An 18,271-nucleotide genomic window follows, 5' to 3' on the forward strand; every position below is an offset into this window, starting at 1 on the left:
GATCTTCAGGCTAGGGTCCGTGGCGTAGGGATCTGACTAGGGAGCAACCAACAGTTTTCATGGTTTCGTTCCCTGTATCGCATTGTGGATTTGTCTTGTTTGATGACGTCAACAGATGTACAGGCATACATGTATCTGCCTACTCGATACTCGCCACTCGCCAGTCAGTTTGTGGTCGACCGCCCAGCTATAGCCAGGCAGGCTATAGGCTAGCTAGCTGTCCATGATCCATGACAGCTTCATTTTTATGCGATACTGCACTGGGTAGATCTACTGGAGGATCGCTTTCCGAAATGCTTACGAACGGGGCGTTTTCGGCACGCGGCTGCGCCGTTTGCGGTACCGGTGGCCGATTGCGATCAAAACGTTCACCCACTGTTGAGGCGAGAGACAGCTAGCTCTTCATGTCTGCACCTGTACATGATATTGTATTTGTAGACTGCAAACAGGGAGGTGAGAACGGGAATGCATACCCCAGTGCGGAACAGGTCTAAACTTCACAGTCTTCAGTCTGTAGTCTACAGACTACACACGCACACACACACACACACACACACACACACACACACACACACACACACACACACACACACACACACACACACACACACACACACACACACACCACACACCACACACACACACACTCACACACAATGCAGTGTACGTCTAACGCCATAACAAGGTGCTGAACACTCGCGGACACAATCAAACACACAGTTGCGAGAGCAAGACGATCGTGCGTTACACTATTATTTTACTGAAATGGCAGGGTTCAACTTTGAGACTCAGCTCCAAGAGAGACTTGGTGTCCCAGATGCAATTTGGCTTGGATACGTCCAAGTTGACCTGAACAAACCCGAGATAGGCCGTGGCTCGGATGCCACTGTGTATACAAGTGAGTTGGAGGGTCTCCCTGTTGCTGTGAAGGTCTTACATAGTATTTTACTCCAACAGGGCAATGTCGGGCGTGCAGCTCTTCTGCAGCGATTCGGCACTGAGTGCCTAGTCATGCGGCGACTGCAACATGAAAGAATTGTGCGACTCCTCGGGATCGGCATTGCTCCCAATCAATCTCCGTGTATAGTGGTAGAACTGATGGCCGGCTCGCTATTTGATCGAATTGGAGTTGAGCCAAGAGAGCCATTCGCTCAAAGCCTTCAGTATCTACTCGACGTGGCAGAAGGCTTGCGCTTTCTGCACGGCAAGAACATTTTGCACCGCGATTTGAAACCACGTAACATCTTGGTCACGGCAGGGCGAGCCAAGATAGCTGATGTTGGTTTGGCCCGCACTCTTCACGGTAGTCAAGGTGCGGACGTCACGGCTTTGACACGATGCCCCGGTACGCCTTATTTTATGCCGCCAGAGAGCCGACAAGTAGGAACAGCATACGACGAGAAACTGGATGTGTTTTCTCTAGGAGTGGTGATGCTGTCGCTGCTTGTGGGACGACCGCCTTCCCCAACTGAAGCTACTGTTCTGCTGGAGAATGGAACGCGGAGATCAGTTCCGGAGGGTCGCCGACGCAAAGCAGATCTGGATCGACTGGGCTCGGATCACCCACTGCATTCTCTAATCGTGTCGTGTCTGCATGATGATCCTGGATCTAGACCAACATCGGCTGATGTTCACATGCACTTACTGCAGATCTCACCTCACTCTATGGTATGGATGTACTCACATAGTATAACATGACTTTGTGCTCACTGTGCTGTACTGTTAGCATACAGCCTAGCTGGGTATACATGCAATGTGTAAATGTAAATGGGTAATACTGGCTGATGCATGCCTGAATGGTGCAGCTACCAGAGCATACATTAGACCTGGCTTTGCCTATGTACACACTCATACTCTAAAAGCGCGTTCGCCAAATTGTCACTCTTTGACTTTTCCAGGAGATTCGCTTTTCTGAAGAGGTGGCCTTATTGGCCTCTTCAGAAAAACGAACTCCTCGAAACTCCACAACCTCATCCGATGGGAGGGGTGGATTAGTTCCAAAGAGTTTGGAATAGCCACGTCATGTAGTACGTGGAGATGGTCGATCTGATCGGACGTCCTCATCGCCAAGACAATTCGACTGAAAAACTCTAAAATGCCAGAAACCGTTCTAATGGGACACTTCAACTAATCTCTTTTATAAATTTGTTCGAACAGTTGATGAAGACAATTCAAACGCCCCCTAAGTCTTAGCTGGCTGTGCAGCATGACATTGTATTACACATGATAAGGGTGCTGATATTTCAGTGGAGGCGGCGCACCCTGTCTGGACTCTTACACTTCAACAAGGCAAAACACTGACGTGTGCAAGATGATTGTATTGAAAAACACAGGCCTCACAATCACATGCTGGCTGGTGACTGGCTGTTCCTATGACATCAGCCATGTGACGTGTACTAGTACATAGGTGTAGAGTGCATCTGCAGTATGCATAGTATAGCCCAGTGAAATTATGTAATCAACTGGTGGGTTGTTATAGATTTGCATAGGTCCCTTATCCAGATTGGTAACATGAAAACATGAAGTAGTGGATCAGAGTCATAAGGGGTCATCCGTGATTTTCTAAAAATTAAAAAATCCGTCTTCATGCAAAAAGGGGGTGGGCGGTCAGGAGTGATGGCGGAATTAAATTTTTTGATTTTTCCGAGTCTATTTTTCATACACTTTTATTTATTCATTACTTCAGTGACTTTCGTACAGTTGTTGCACTGGCTTTGCAGTGTACTGACTGTACTCGTAATGTCGCAAACACCAGTATGATGAACATGTAGTTGTAGGACGTGCATGGCCGTTGGTAGACCTACTAAAACAAAAACAAACAAAAACCAGAAACAAAACAAACTAGTACAGTAGCTACTAGTACAATGTACCTGACACAGGTGCAGTCAGTGACCCTGGGGTCAGGAGTTCTTTTTTTATAGCTGGGCATTGGGAAAAATCAAAATATTAATGGGAAAAAATGGTGGGTGGGTGGGTTAGAGACAATTTTGCACGATGACGGATTTTTTTAATTTTTCGATAATTACGGACGAGACTCCTAAATCCATAATAGCAATGACCAGTTAGTACTACTCAATATACAGAGATTACTGCTCCACTCCGTCAATTTTGAATTCTTCCTTGCAAAATAATTGAATGCTCTCTTTCGGATTTGTGAAATTGTCTCGTTGTACTACACATCACGGGATATTTGTGTTTTCTGTGATCCATAGGTAGAAATGCTTCAATTGCGTGCACGCAGAGCATAAGAATCTATAGTGTGTGTGTGTGTGTGTGTGTGTGTGTGTGTGTGTGTGTGTGTGTGTGTGTAAAAATAGTGGCGGTCATCAGCCTTGCAAGCTGTTGAATGGTGTAATCCCAGCACAAGTTGCTATGTCTAACATAGCTGTTCGCTATCATCGCTTCCGCGATGGGCAGGTCTGAGGTCTGAGGTGTGTGTGTGTGTGTATGCGTATGCATGTATGTGTTTGTGTGTGTGAATATGTGTGCGTGTGTGCATGTGTGTGTTTGTGTGTGAATATGTGTGTGCATGTCTATGTGTGTTTTTGTGGATGGTGTTATTTTTTACGTGTTTGTCTAGTCCGCAGATCGTTATTTGAGTCAGTTTGCAGACATTCTGACTCAACTACAAACGATTTCCACACAACAACAGGCAATGATCACCCGAGTGACAGCTGTGGAAGAGAAAGTGAACGGCATGGATGCATTGAGGGAGAGAGTTTCTACCGTCGTCACTAACCTCAGTTCACTCAGCTCCAACGTGGATACACGCTTGGCTGCAGTGGACTCACGCATTGCCGCAGTGGATTCACGCTTTGCTGCCCTGGAGTCACGTGCCTCCAGACAGTTGTCACCTTCACCATCAACAGCATCAGCAGCAGCGGCAGCAGTAGTTGCTGCATCTCCACCACGGAAGGTTGGTCTACTTTTGAAAGGCTTACTTTTACAAGTACAAGTTTATGCGACGGTGTATCAAATTTCTCCTACAGTCTGTTGCCCTGCATGACTGGGTGTGTAGTGGTACGTGTATGACGTCATCATGTATTAGTTGAGTATAGTTTACATACACACAACACTGGTGTGTGTTCAAGTCAGAGTTTCACTATGCAGGGCAAAACCATGAGTATATATGACTAGTTATGCTACAAATGATATTAGTTTAGTCCTTTCCTTTGTTCGTTTTGCTGCCGACTCCATTGTTGTTGCCTCAATGATGAGTTGTGGTCATGGTAACGCTTGAAACTGCTTTGTCATAGACCTTCCGGAGGATTGATAGCGCTGCCCATTCTGATCAATTGTTGTAGGGTTGTATAGTCAAAAAATGTGTTCCCTCACCTTAGGGTGATGTATATACCATCATCTACTCCTTATACGAAACATGAGGCCAATGAAAATTTGAAATCGAAGTATGAAGTGTATGACCACCCAGCCAGGTTTGACATCACTACTTTCTCCCTCTATGGTCCTAGTGTCGATTGCTGCTGTTCTTACTGCTTCCCTGTATTGCAGCGTGATTACACACAGATCCGCAAATCAAGGTGCTCATTTGGTAGTCACGGCGGAGGGAGAGACCAGTTTAACGGCCCTTCGGGACTAGCATCCAACAAAGCTGGTGACCTGATCATCTGTGACGCCAGAAACCACAGAATAAAGGTAACTGAACTCACAGTACATTGATATCCGACAAGTGCAATTTGTATATAGATGTCACTATGATACATGACCTGCTCGGGAGGGTCTGTGTGTGCATTAGTAGAATTTATAAATAAGGATCCCAATTTGTCAAGTTGAAGATGCTCAAGACTGTCTGAAACAGTAGTAGACAATCCCTTGGATGAATTCTTCAACATTTAAATTTTACGTTATTGCACCATCCAGTTAACCTGCAATCCCAGTGAACACAAGAGCCGCGTGAGAAGTTGATATGAGCAGAGTGTCATTTCTCTTCAGACGTGATCAGTTTTTCTAAACTATCAAACTGGAGAAAGGTGATCATTGTAAATCACAAAAGACTTTGAATACCTGTGATACCCCCACTCGTTAATATTTTCTTGGCCGAGCCATTCCAATTTCACATCACCACCGCAACGAGGACATTTCCATTGTGATATTGATATCTCAGACCCTGAAGGCAGCTGCTTTGCTCCAACAGAGCTCATCAGTGCTGGTTGCTGATCCGGGTGAAGGAATAATGTTATAATAGGGTAAAACAGTCGCAATTCTGCGCTTTCTACGTCGAAGTTAGGCATGCTATAGGACACTGAGGCTATAGGTGATAACAGATCGTGCAAGTGTGCGTTACTGGGACATACTTTCAGGTCGTCTGCAGTACTAGAATTGGTGCAAAATAAACAAACAAAGAGAGGTGCTACTAGTAGCCAATAGCCACTCATACATACGAGTGCTGCATGTCCAAACACTGCACGCTTGTATTGTCACATCTGTTAAAACTGTCGGTTACAGTGAAGCTTGGTTATAACGACATTGGTTATAACGACAGATCAGCTACAACGACAAAAAATCCATGGCAGCAGCAATTTTGTATTGATTTGTGTACAAAAAAGATCGGTTGCAACGACAACTCGAATAACGACAAATCGAGAATAACGACCAAATTGTCATGCACCGTAGTGTGAAAATGGGTCAAAATAACGACATTCTCACGACTGAGAAGTACGATGTACGATCGGTTCTGGCTTTCACAGCTGCCGCGGGCCGGGTGCACAAGATCGTACAGTGCAGTCTAGTGTACATCGACTGTACACTACATTGCACTGCACACTCGTACACGCCCGGAAACTTCGAAGGAGTGTCGACATGTCGTAGATCTACTGACGGTAAAATACGTGTCCTGTGTACAGGTGTAGTGCGCACTTACCCTCCGTACCTTCCGTATCTTCTGCGACGGATTTTCGCAACATTATTCGCCATGCTTTTTTCTCCGAGAAATCACTTTCTCAGTTGTCGTTGGACCAAAGACTTGGAAGTTCGAGATGTCTTGCCCTGTCTCTGTTGGAAAGCGAAAGCGCTTTTCCTACGCGGAAAAGTACGCCATTCTGCAGGAGCTGGACAAAGGTGCAAAGCGGACATTCGTTCAAGAAAAGTATGGAGTCGCGCACGGTACTCTCGCTGGCTTCATCAAGAACCGAGAGGAGATTGTGGCCAAAGTGAAGAAAGCGACGTCAATGGATGCCAAGAGCTCTAGGCAGTCGAGTTTTCCTGAGTTGGACGAAGCGCTCCTTGTGTTTAGTTGAAAAAAGCACCATTGTGCAGAAAATTAATTTTGCCGCGTTTTGGTGTGCATATTGTGTTGGAAATCCCAAGATCGGATATAGTGACAGATCGCAAATAAGGACTTTTTTGGCGTTCCATCTCGGGTGTCGTTATAACCAAGCTTCACTCTATCACCTAACCCCTTTGTTTGCTAGGGCATGCCACACTAGAGACTCGGAAGGTGTGAAATTGTGAAAGTTTTCGCCTATACAACATCAATCACTCATTGTATCTTAATCAACCATTATCAACAACCTCCACTGATGAACTCTGTCACCATGTTGGACCAAAAAGCTATCTGGAGGGTCTGAAATGTCAATTTGTAAACTATATTGTCCTGGCTGTGGTGGTGATGTGCACGTGGAATGGGGTGGCCGACAGCACATTGGGTGTGCATGTGTGACTGACATTTTTGGACGAGCTTTTCGCTAGATTCACACTATAGAACTGCAACCAAATGTTTACTACATTTATGTTTGGATCTGGGCTATGTATGGGTGCATGGTTGTGTTAACATTTGTAAATTGTATTCCTTTTTGTCAATACACTTAGATACACGGTGTTGATGGCCAGTTCAAGAAGACGACTGGTCAGAAGGGTACAAACTGTGGAGAGTTCAACTGCCCAGTAGGTGTGCATGTAACAGATGATGAACGAGTGATCATTGTTGATACTGGCAACAACCGACTACAGGTATAGCCTTGGTGTTCCAATCATGTTGTAAGGATTACATGTAAACAGTTTCCTCTTTTATAGGCAAAATTAATCAACAATGCAGTAAAGCCAGCTGCTCAGAAAACTTCAAAAGGCCCAGAGAAACAAAAGTGAAAACCGGCACACGGGTGTGGGGGGGGGGGGCGTCCGTAAATTCATGTATTTACTTAGAGACGTCAAATAGGCGTTTCTTTCTTAACCCACCCACCCCTAGCGAGGCCCCGAAAAGTGCAGATAATACCACTCATAATAAACACCATGCTATGAACACGCATTCAGTACAGTCGACTCCACTTATAACGAATTCGCATTTTAACGAATTTCGTGATATAGCTAACCCTCGTCCATGTCCCTGTTTGAAACCATACAAAATTTGACCCTTTATAGTGAAGTTACAGCACAGTTTTCGTATAATTATAACGAACCAAATCTTGTAGGGTTGCATGTACATGTAAAGCAAGTGCACCTACATGTAAGTCATACTGTCATGGTCTACATGTGCACCTGAACCTTAATTAAACCAAGCCCAAGGATCCTGTTTCACACCTACAATTCTGCTGGTAGCTAGCTGTCACTGCATGCAAGCACATGTTTCTGGGAGTACAGAGTATGGTTGTGTATGTGTCCCTGTCTACTCTGCCGTGACGCGTGTAGTGCAGTGTAGTGCAGCTCAACGCCTACCTGTACTACTACTAGCTGTAGCAGTGCTACTGTCGTGGACATGTAAATCCAGTCGATTAACCGGGACCGGCGCCCTCAGCGCGTACAGAACAGTGCACAGTCATGTTGTTCCGATGCGACCAGCGCGTTCCAGCGCATGTGTGTTCTGTTTGCCCACGGCTGCATGGCCAGCGCCCTGGGGCCGCTAGACGTGTGACCGGATTTCCATATCCACTACAGTATAGTACATCATGTACATGTACACACGCGGTATGGCATGCATGCACTCTGAAATGTAAATACACCTTGCAGGTGAACCCACCACAAACACCTGTTAGACTTCTCTAAGTAAATACATGTGTTTACAGACGACCCCTGAGTAATCAACAACATACAATTACACATACATGTACATTTTACACAAACTATGTTGTCATTGGATACCCACATTATAACCCATACAGAAGTAAATACCTCTTTGTAATACAATTTTATTGAAATGGTTTTCTTGCTGCAATGATGAGCACTTACTAACTAATGGCTCATGTTGCGAGCAAAACCTGTATTTGTTGGGCAGCACCACTGTTATTTCACACACACTCTCCTCTTCATACATTGGCCAACACATGTTAAAACCCAAACACACACTTACGCTAACATACACCCAGACACGCCCAACCACTCACCCACAGAATACTTCAAATACACACTCAAAAACGTACACATACCTTCATACAGCATTCCCTCTCAAGTGCACATAGAACCACACACACTGCCAACTTGTGACATCTCATGCCATGGGCAAAGGCGATGAAAGGCTTATAGACCAGATACCAGGTAGAACCCAGGATTGAGCTACATTGCAAGGAGATAGAATGTGTTTCGCCTCCAGACATGTGTGGCAAGCAAGATAGCAGAGTTTGGAGAAGAATCATCAACAGAACAATGAAGCAGACTATCGCCATTGTTGATGATGTCAGTGAGTGTGGAGAAGCCCAATTCATGACCATCGTAAACCACTATATTCTGCCATCAGCCGTCTCAGACCGACAGGAGATGGGGATGTCCCTAGCGGCAGTATGAGGTCATGAGCAGCTGCATCCCATCACCTGTTTGTTTTACTGATCCACATCTCAAACAAGTATTGGGCAGCTGTCCAAACAGGAGTTGATTGGAAATCTGGGAGGTTTGGCATTCTGGCAAGGTGACCTAGCCCGTCAGGGCAATGCTGTCCAGAACATGTTGAAATGCCTGGTTTCAAGGTGTGCTTTCAGTGGAGTCCATCACTCACTACTATACACTAGGATGGAGGCTGTACAGGAAGAGTTTAGATGTCATTTGGTGCACAGGGACTGATTTTGTGGTCAAGACACATCCCAGTTTGCAAAAGGTATTGTGTGCTTCAACATTTCGCCGGCACAATTCTCTTCTAGCGAGTAAACCGGTGTAGCAACAGAACTAAGGTAGAGAGGAATAGGGGCAAACTCTCCGTTGCCTCACCTTTCACGACAATAATGTTACGGGTGTCAGATGGTGTGATGTTCCCACCAACCACAAGGAATTTTATCTTGCTGCCAGTGACAGTCGAGGCAAAATACACAGACACGTCTGTGAGCGTGCACAGCCCCCCCCCCAAACACACACACACACACACACACACCTGAACACACGCACACCTGAACACACGCACACCTGAACACACGCACACCTGAACACAAACACACACACACACACACACACACACACACACGCACACACCTGAACACACCTGAAGACACACACACACCTGAACACACACACCTGGACAAACACACCGGAACACACACACACACAAACACGCACATACACACGTACGAATATACTACTTCGAAGTAGCCTTATACGAGTGTTTCTTTCTACACTTTGTCATGTATAATCACCACCTCGTTTACTAGCCTTTTTACTTAGTTTTATCACATTTATCAGCAACCCTTATGTTTCTATTGTATCACCACGCGATTACTAAACCTTTGTTTATTAACAGCTTACCCTTACTTGTAAGTAGTTCCCTAAGGTAGTTCCGTAAACTACACTGATGACTGCAGCAGAAAATTGGTTCTGGAATTACACACCTTTTTTTAACTCTTAATGCGTTCACTTGCATGGTAATGTCTCTGGCACTAATACTGCTTATAGCATTAATTATACTTTTGTCTCCTCGAAAACTGGTACGAAGAATTCGACGAAGTTATTTTCCATTTCTAAAATCATTTTGATTTCTCCTGTCCATCTCCATGCCCCTCTGCAGATCACTGACAAGGACTTCTCCGAGTTCAGCACCAAAGGAAGGCATGGATCAGGAATTGGCGAGTTCAGCTTCCCATCTGGTGTTGTCCAAGTGAACCACAGCGCACTGGGCCAGTGCCTTGCACTGACGGACTCATGGAACAATCGGGTTCAGGTAATAACCAGACAGTACACACTGTACATGTACAGTTGTATTGTGTAAAATCCCTCTCCTACCCACTAACAGTGTACTGTGGTATACATAAAGATAGAACTAGCCTATATCACTGTTCAGCATCAAGTTGTGGGACTGTTTTCAACCATGTAACAGCAGGTCAATCATATACTCTTAACACAGTACAATCCCAGTTGATAATTTTAGGATGGAAGTTGATTGTAACATAATTCTGCATTGGCAAGCGTGCATGTGTGTGTGTTGGGAGAGGGGGTGGAGGGTGAGTGCATGTTTGATGGGTGTGTCAGCTAGTTCTGTTGGTGGGTGCTCATAAAGCCAGATTGTGACTGTGTGTGTTGCCATCTACTATACATGTATTACAGTATTACGTTCACTGGGGGGGGGGGGGGGGGAGGTAAATGCTGTCAAACCCTTTTCTGCACCATGTCCTAAACCACTCACACATGTGTGGTGAGCTTATAAGTGGAATAATTTCCCGAAGTCCATCTAGAGTTAGTCGATTTCAGTAGAAGATATCTGCCGTTGGATGGATCGATAGCCAATCCATCATCTCAAGATGCCTTTGAATCCCTTGCCGTTCAAGCTTTGGAAATGAGCACGTAAAAGGACGAGCGCATTGGTATGCAGGTTGGGAGCATTGGTGTGACGTGGGTGGGTGGAGCCGTTTGAGTGTGGGTGGGCGGGTCCATTTGCCTTGTGTTTGTGTGTGGGGGCTTGAGGGTGTGTACACGATTGTGTGTGTGGGTGTGTGTGTGTTTGTGCGTGTGCACTGTGTGTATGTGCGAGCATGTGTGTGTGCGTGTGTGTGTGTGTGCATGTGTGTGTGTGCGTGAGTAATGTGTGTGTGTGTGTGTGTAGTGTAGTGTGTGCGTGCATGTGCAAGTATTGGTGTGTGTATATGTGTGTGTGTGTGTGTGTGTGTGTGCATGTGCGTTTGTGCGCTAGAGCGTGTGTATGTATGAATATGCATGTGGGTTCCATTGGCATACCGGTACATCACTACATGTTTGTGTTTTAGAAAGCTTCATAAAGCTCTGTCACAGCCCAGCCACCAAATCTAGTTGTAAGTCGTGTGCAAATGAATTACATATCTCACAGGTTTACACACACTTGAGGTGAATCAAAAGCGTTTAAGCTGGTACTCTGAGTTTCACGATTTTAATCGATCATCAGACAACAACTCACAGGTGTATATTCTTCTATGTACACTGGTACTGTACAGGTTGTGCCATGCAGTGGTGAGACAGGATATGCGTTTGGAACAGAAGGTAGAGGTCAAGGCCAATTTCAATACCCAAGCGGCATCACAGTGTACCACAACAGGTTGTTAATTGCAGACGAGAAAAACCATTGCATCCAGGTATGTTATCATGTTAATCTGGCAAAAACGTCAACAATTACGGCGAATACGACGACAACCGCAATGACAATGACGGCAACAACGATGATGACGACAGAGACGATAGCGACAACAACAACAATAACAACAACAACAACAACAACAACAACAACAACAACAACAACAACAACAACAACAACAACAACAACAACAACAACAGCAGCAGCAGCAGCAGCAGCAGCAGCAGCAGCAACAACAACAACAACAACAACAACAACAACAACAACAACAACAACAACAACAACAACAACAACAACAACAACAACAACACGTTACAACGACAACAACTACTACTACTACTCAAACTACTACAGCAGCAGCAGCAGCAGCAGCAGCAATGGAAGCAGTAGCAAGTTCAGCTTCATATTGTCGGGACAGGTCTTTGTATGAGCATGAGACTTTACTGGTATTGACAACCCATCTATCGGAATATACACTGGACAGGGTCGGGCAGGAAAATATTCATCCAATCAGAAATGAATGTGTACGTCATGCAAGTGCATGTTGGCCATGTTCGCCTAACTTATCCTTTTCAGTGTAAGAGTGTATAGGCTGATGTGAAGTTAGACTCTTAAACATCATGTCTATATATCATGTCACAAACCAAACAGTGTATGTGCTACAATAAATACATACATAGTAATCAAATGTTGGTGCCAGGTCCATGTTTTACCTCAGGTTTTGATTTTTTACAGTTGCACACCAGTAACCTTATCATCACTACAGTCATAATGATAGTAGCTATGCACTGTGTGTTGGAGTATTATTCTTACACTGCTGTTATATCTATACTCTTGCTGTCACCACAGTGGTGTGTGTGTGAATGTTCAATATTTGTAATTCCTACAATAGGTGATGACCGTCGATGGAGAGTTTATCACTTCGTTCGGTTCAAAGGGTAGCGCTTTTGGTCAGCTGCAGAGACCGGGACATGTCACTACAGATGCCTACGGCAATGTTCTAGTCGTAGATCAAGGCAATGGACGTGTTATGGTAAGGGAGGGCTTGTTGTCGTGTTCTTCTTTCTAAATACCTACAGGCAGAGAGTAGTACCCAGTACATATACAACAGTGGAGCATGGTCAGTTTGTTGCTAGTCTGTGATTCATGGTCAGTACAATCATCAGACAACACTGATATGAACACAGAAAGTGATGTACACTGCATGCACAGAGTACAAGTAAAGCAAGAGTACATTAGCTCTTACAGTAAAAAAAACAAAGGGTTCATTCTACTCTTACACTACTTCCTTGTATGAAAGTGTGTCTCACATGTAAGCTTGCAATGAATACTAGTACTAGCATGATTTGCAAAATGGTACCTCTGGCACATATGCTTTAGGGTTTACCTAGTGTCCATGCATACTCAGACTGTGTGGAGTGCTGAATGTCTGGAGAACAGAGCAAGGAATACAGTGGACACACATCAATGCTACAACCAAGTCTTGGATGTGCTGTGGCTGTGTTCTTACTGTATGCTTGGCTTGCATGTTGACATTTGGAGAAATGCCTAATCAGTTTAAGTAGAATTTAAGTACTTGTATAGGAGTATGCCTTTGACGCCCATTTATACAGTGAAACCAGTCTAACACGACCACTCAAGGGACCTTCAAAATGTGGTCTCTATTACCAGGTGGTCGCCTTATCCAGGGCCAGTTGACTGGAAATAGCATCATTTGGTCCTGGTTGCAGTGGTCGTATAGGACAGGTTGTCACCTTATCCCAGTGGCCACCTTGACAGGTTTTACTGTACTTGAAATATACGTGCCATGTTGTGGTGGATTCAGTTTACGCCGGGGTAAGAGGACTTTGTTTGAGGTAACGTTACTGAATCTCTGACCGAAATTATCTCCATGGTGCTGGTTTGACGCATATTCATCTTTTAATGAATGAAAACATATTTCAGAAGTAGCAAAGTGGTTTACACACCTATTGCATATACCTTATTTTCTGGAGTATTCATAATTGTCATGACATCAGTCTGAGTCATGAATACTGTTTTTCTGTACTGTGCCAACCATGTATTTGTGCCGGTGAATCACTGCGGTTTCACTTGTAACACGTATTTGATCCGATTTCTTGAACGTGGCAAATATTGCCACGTGAGTTTGGTTCTTCACGGGCTTTTCAGTGATATTGGACGAGGAACGGTTTGGACAAATGGTTTTTTGGATTCTTCTTCTTCTTGCCAATCCGAATGGTGGTTCAACTCTTGTTCTCTGTGCCTGGTGATATATCGCGAGGAATAAAAAAAATTGATCCAAGTCATTTCGCGACATGTATTAGCCGCACTTTAGACAGCAGTAAGACATCCAAAGAGAAGCCTGCGTGGCTTATACCTTGATGGTCAAATCAACACTGGTAAATGGGAAAGATGTCTCTATTTGGTGCCAAACAATTCAAATCGTTCAGATGGGCCTTTTTTCCAGTGCGCCTTATACTCTAGTGTGGCTTATACTCCAGTGTGGCTTATACTCCAGTGTGGCGTATACTCCAGTGTTGCTTATACTCCAGTGTTGCTTATACTCCAGTGTGGCCTATACTCCAGTGTGGCTTATACTCAAGTGTTGCTAATATATTCCAGTGCGGCTTATACTCCAGTGCGGCGTATACTCCAGTGTGGCTTATACTCCATTGTGGCTTATACTCCAGTGCGGCTTATACTCCAGTGTGGCTGATACTCCAGTGTGGCTTATACTCCAGTGTGGCTTATACTCCAGTGTGGCTTATACTCCAGTGTGGCTTCTACTCCAGTGTGGCTTATACTCCAGTGTGGATCATACCCCAGTGCGGCTTATATTCCAGTGTGGCTTAACCATGCTAACCCATACCTTCCATGATACCATCATCCATAAATGAATTGTGCAGCATTCATGCACCCGCCATGCATCATTCATGTATCACCCGTACATCATTCATGCATCCTCCATACATCATTAATGCATCCTCCATACAGCATCCATCCATCATTCATACATCATCCATACACCACCATGCATCAACCTGCTATAACACGTGGAATTCATGTACACTGACCAGTGTTGTCCATGGTCTCTGCAGGTATATGCCGCAGAAACTTACACACCACTGGCTGAGTTTGGAAAAGGAGAGCTGGACGAGCCGATGGGTGTCTGCGTGACAAGTGAGGGTTTAGTAGCTGTTTCCTATTGGGGTGATCACAAGATTTTCGTGTTTTGAAGGTTTCTTGGTAGACACCTGTCATCAGTCACTTGGTCACACTTTTTTATGCATCATAACGTAAATGATCACAGCGTGACACAAACTGAACTTGTATCCCATCCTACTCCTCTACTCTCTCCCCCCCCTCCTCCCCAACACACGCACACACACACACACACACACACACACAAACACACACACACACACACACACACACACATACACACACACACACACACACACGCACACATCAACACAACCCCTTAGTTGTACATCTTCAACAATTTTCAGTTGTCTTTTCTACACTTCTCATTGAGAATTTTGTTTTCCTCCACTCATCCACCGCCTTGCTTGGTGACGTGTTCTATCTAGCACTCTCACATGAACTGAACACATCCCACGTATTTTATACCACTGTACTTCGATTTTTTTAATGGATTAGGTAGATGCCGCAATAGTTATTCCACTCCAGTTTTTCTTAGGTAGCTTCTGGTTCCCGGTGTTTATTAACCCGGTTATCTCAGAAAAGAACGTTTGCAATTGCTAGAATACCATTTGTATCCAGTGGTGGATATATTTTTGCTTTGGTTCTTTCCTCTTCATGTTAATCCTTGGCTCTCCATCTGAGTTCATTATACATTATATGTAGGCTGTAATAGTTCTGAATTTTTTAATTTTACTTATTGGATTGTTTTCTCGCAGATTAATCATATGATTAGGATATCTATGCAACAGTTAGTTTGAATTGTTCACATCGACATCACGTTTTCCTTGTACTGATTCTGTCGACTCACGTGGTTGGTGCACATGGTACAATCATGGTGCTTGTGTATGTGTATATGCGTGCGTGCGCGCTTGTGCATGCGGGCGTGCGTGCGTGCGCGTGCACGCACGCCCGCGTGCATGTGCGTGCATGTGTTTGTGTGTGTGTGTTTGGCTACAAAAACCCACTTCATAGCTGTGTTGTGTGGACCACTGAGGCTGAATAGTTGCGGTCAATTCTTAAGCCTTCCAAGCTGTTGAATCATGCAATCCCCGCACAAGTTGCTATTGCTTCTGCCGTAGCATCGCTACCATCACCTCCAGCGATGGACGTCGAAAAGTCAAAGGTGTGTGTGTGTGTGTGTGTGTTTGGGGGGGGGGTTGTGTATGTGTGTTGCTTGTGTTGAAAATAACGTTCAAGGTACTAGTAGCAGTGTTTGTAATGTTTTCTTCCATTAATGCAGTATCCTGTGTATAGCGGTGACCTCATAACGTGAACAGCATCCATACTGTATAGATAGTACTGTTTTGACCATAGCAAAGTCAACGCCTGATATAACCAACACCATTGTACAGGAGAATTACTTCTCTATAGGCCAGGTTCTTTATAACCGAAATGCACTCACACCATACAAGCAACACGACATGTAGTTCATGACAGTATGATTGGTTTAATATGTGAGACATCGCACTGCCGGACGGGCAATGTAGTTAGCATGCCGCCCCACAAGATGAAGAGATATGGTGGTTCCTTATCAACGACAATTATTCGATATACTATAAAAGATCATTTTTTTGTATGGGTTTAACCGTTTAAACAGGGACATGGACTCTGATTTGCTATAATCACGAAATTCGCTACATGCAGCGAGTTCGCTAAAAGTGGAGTCGATTGCATTCTGTTATATTCCGTGTGGTGTACACCTTGTGTGTATTGGGGACGGATTCTCAAAGCTTCGCCTTTCATGTGGATTGGGCTGGACAGGGTTATGTATTGCTCATATCACCCAGAGCCCAATTGGCAGGGCCCCGGTCATGCGCCATATGAATAATATTATGAACGAGAGACAGTGGTAAAATACTAAAATACCTCAGATACAACTCTCTGATATGCCCTGTACAATCATATACATGCATGATCTTATCATCTTAGGAGTTAACTACACATTATCACAGCTCTCTTCCAGATTAGTCAAAGAAAATGAGATTCTTACGTCAGAACTACTACGTTCTCTCGTCCTGGCTTGGTTGAGCACTCCTTCTCGTTAGCGTCAATGTTATAATTATGCCCTCGTCAAAAGCTCGCTGTGTTTATCGCAGTTGGATCACTCTGACATTGATTCTTTGCCTCTCTCTCTCTCCCTCTCTCTCTCTCTCTCCCCCCCCCCACTACGTCTGAGCTCTGCTGAGGAGACCTAACATTAGGCTACCAAGGTCTAAACAGCTAACTGTCTGGTGATTAGTATTATTTGACAAGTTCCTGTACAATATGTACATGGTATTCAGTCATGTACAGTCATGTACATGTACTGGAGTATCCTGATGACAGGGTACCACCTGCTGGAGGTGCATTGAAAGCCGTGTTCCTGATTGCAACCGGAGACAGGTTGGTATAGGTTCCCGGTCCTCCGACTACTATGTGAACCGCGTGGAGTCATGCCCCGGTTAAATCATGTCCAGAGGGCCAGCATAGTGGCAGGAGTGTGTGGTGCAAATTTCATTCAAGTCCATTGAGAGACACCAAAGTTACGGTCAGTTGAATGCCATAATACAATTTAGGACCAGGCTGCTACCTTAACCCCCGATTCGTCCTCTGTTGGGACCAGGGAGTTGTAAAGACCCTACACAACTACCATGTCGTGATATGCTGTCATCATCATACATGTACCTGTTTTAGCTATCAAGTCAGGTGTATCGTCAGCCTCTCGTGCTCTATGGGACGGCATCTTGCCTCGAAGGCCTTCCTACTTCTCAACAAATACGTTCCATCTTCCTTAGAACTCGGATGTTGAGCCAATATTATTATGTAAAGAGAAAAGACCAATAAGTTCCGTGTTATGACTAACACTACAGTCCACCAAGGTAACGACATCTTATACAGTTAGATAGTGCTACAACAAGGCACAAAACTGAAAAAGGGTATTGAGACATTCAACAATATTACACCTAGCTCCATGTCTCTCTCTCTCTCTTTCTCTCTCTCTCTCTCTCTCTCTCTCTCTCTCTCTCTCTCTCTCTCTCTCTCTCTCTCTCTCTCTCTCTTTCTCTCTCTCTATCTCTCTCTCTCTCTCTATCTATCTCTCTCTCTATCTCTATCCCTCTCTCTCTCCTCTCTCTCTCTCTCTCTCTCTCTCTCTCTCTCTCTCTCTCTCTCTCTCTCTCTCTCTCTCTCTCTCTATCTCTATCTCTATCTCTCTCTCGCTCTCGCTCTCTCTCTCTCTCCCTCTCTCTCTCTCTCTCTCTCTCTCTCTCTCTCTCTCTCTCTCTCTCTCTCTCTCTCTCTCTCTCTCTCTCTCTCTCTCTCTCTCTCTCTCTCTCTCTCTCTCTCTCTCTCTCTCTCTCTCTCTCTCTCTCTCTCTATCTTTCTATCTATCTATTTCATGTGCGGTTCATCCCCCGTCCGTAGAGGGCTCAATTTTCCGAAGGCAAAGAGCGGAATACACAGACAGAAGAACGAGCAGTTGCGGTTTCGTAACTCTGAGTATCACGAACTAAATGGATCATCAGACGAAAATTGGTACTGACCCTGCCCTGAGAGTGCTGCTAAATACATTTACCATGAATGTGGCAAGCCCAGCATAACAATTGCCATAATTATGATATG

The 18,271-nt window shown here is 44.7% G+C and overlaps 1 protein-coding gene across 1 annotated transcript; it reads left to right on the forward strand.

Annotated features, from left to right (window-relative positions):
• The first annotated feature begins 534 nt into the window (after window positions 1–534).
• LOC135816962 (mitogen-activated protein kinase kinase kinase 7-like) lies at window positions 535–15,392 on the forward strand. Its single transcript, XM_065330066.1, has 9 exons — window positions 535–1,668; window positions 3,581–3,916; window positions 4,510–4,653; window positions 6,826–6,966; window positions 9,935–10,087; window positions 11,331–11,468; window positions 12,360–12,500; window positions 14,566–14,647; window positions 15,388–15,392. The coding sequence occupies exons 1-9, from the start codon at window positions 766–768 to the stop codon at window positions 15,390–15,392; spliced, it is 2,043 nt and encodes a 680-aa protein (XP_065186138.1). The 5' UTR covers window positions 535–765.
• The last annotated feature ends 2,879 nt before the right edge of the window (window positions 15,393–18,271 follow it).

Source organism: Sycon ciliatum, chromosome 5 (assembly GCF_964019385.1).
Source record: "Sycon ciliatum chromosome 5, ocSycCili1.1, whole genome shotgun sequence".
Classification (NCBI taxonomy): Eukaryota; Metazoa; Porifera; class Calcarea; order Leucosolenida; family Sycettidae; genus Sycon; species Sycon ciliatum.

Bases quoted from the DNA above. Each gene is read 5' to 3' on its own strand.
- LOC135816962 (XM_065330066.1), top strand. From the start codon at position 766: ATGGCAGGGTTCAACTTTGAGACTCAGCTCCAAGAGAGACTTGGTGTC. The intron at 6,967-9,934 runs GTATAGCCTTGG...GCCCCTCTGCAG, and splicing joins CTGGCAACAACCGACTACAG to ATCACTGACAAGGACTTCTC. The intron at 10,088-11,330 runs GTAATAACCAGA...GGTACTGTACAG, and splicing joins CATGGAACAATCGGGTTCAG to GTTGTGCCATGCAGTGGTGA.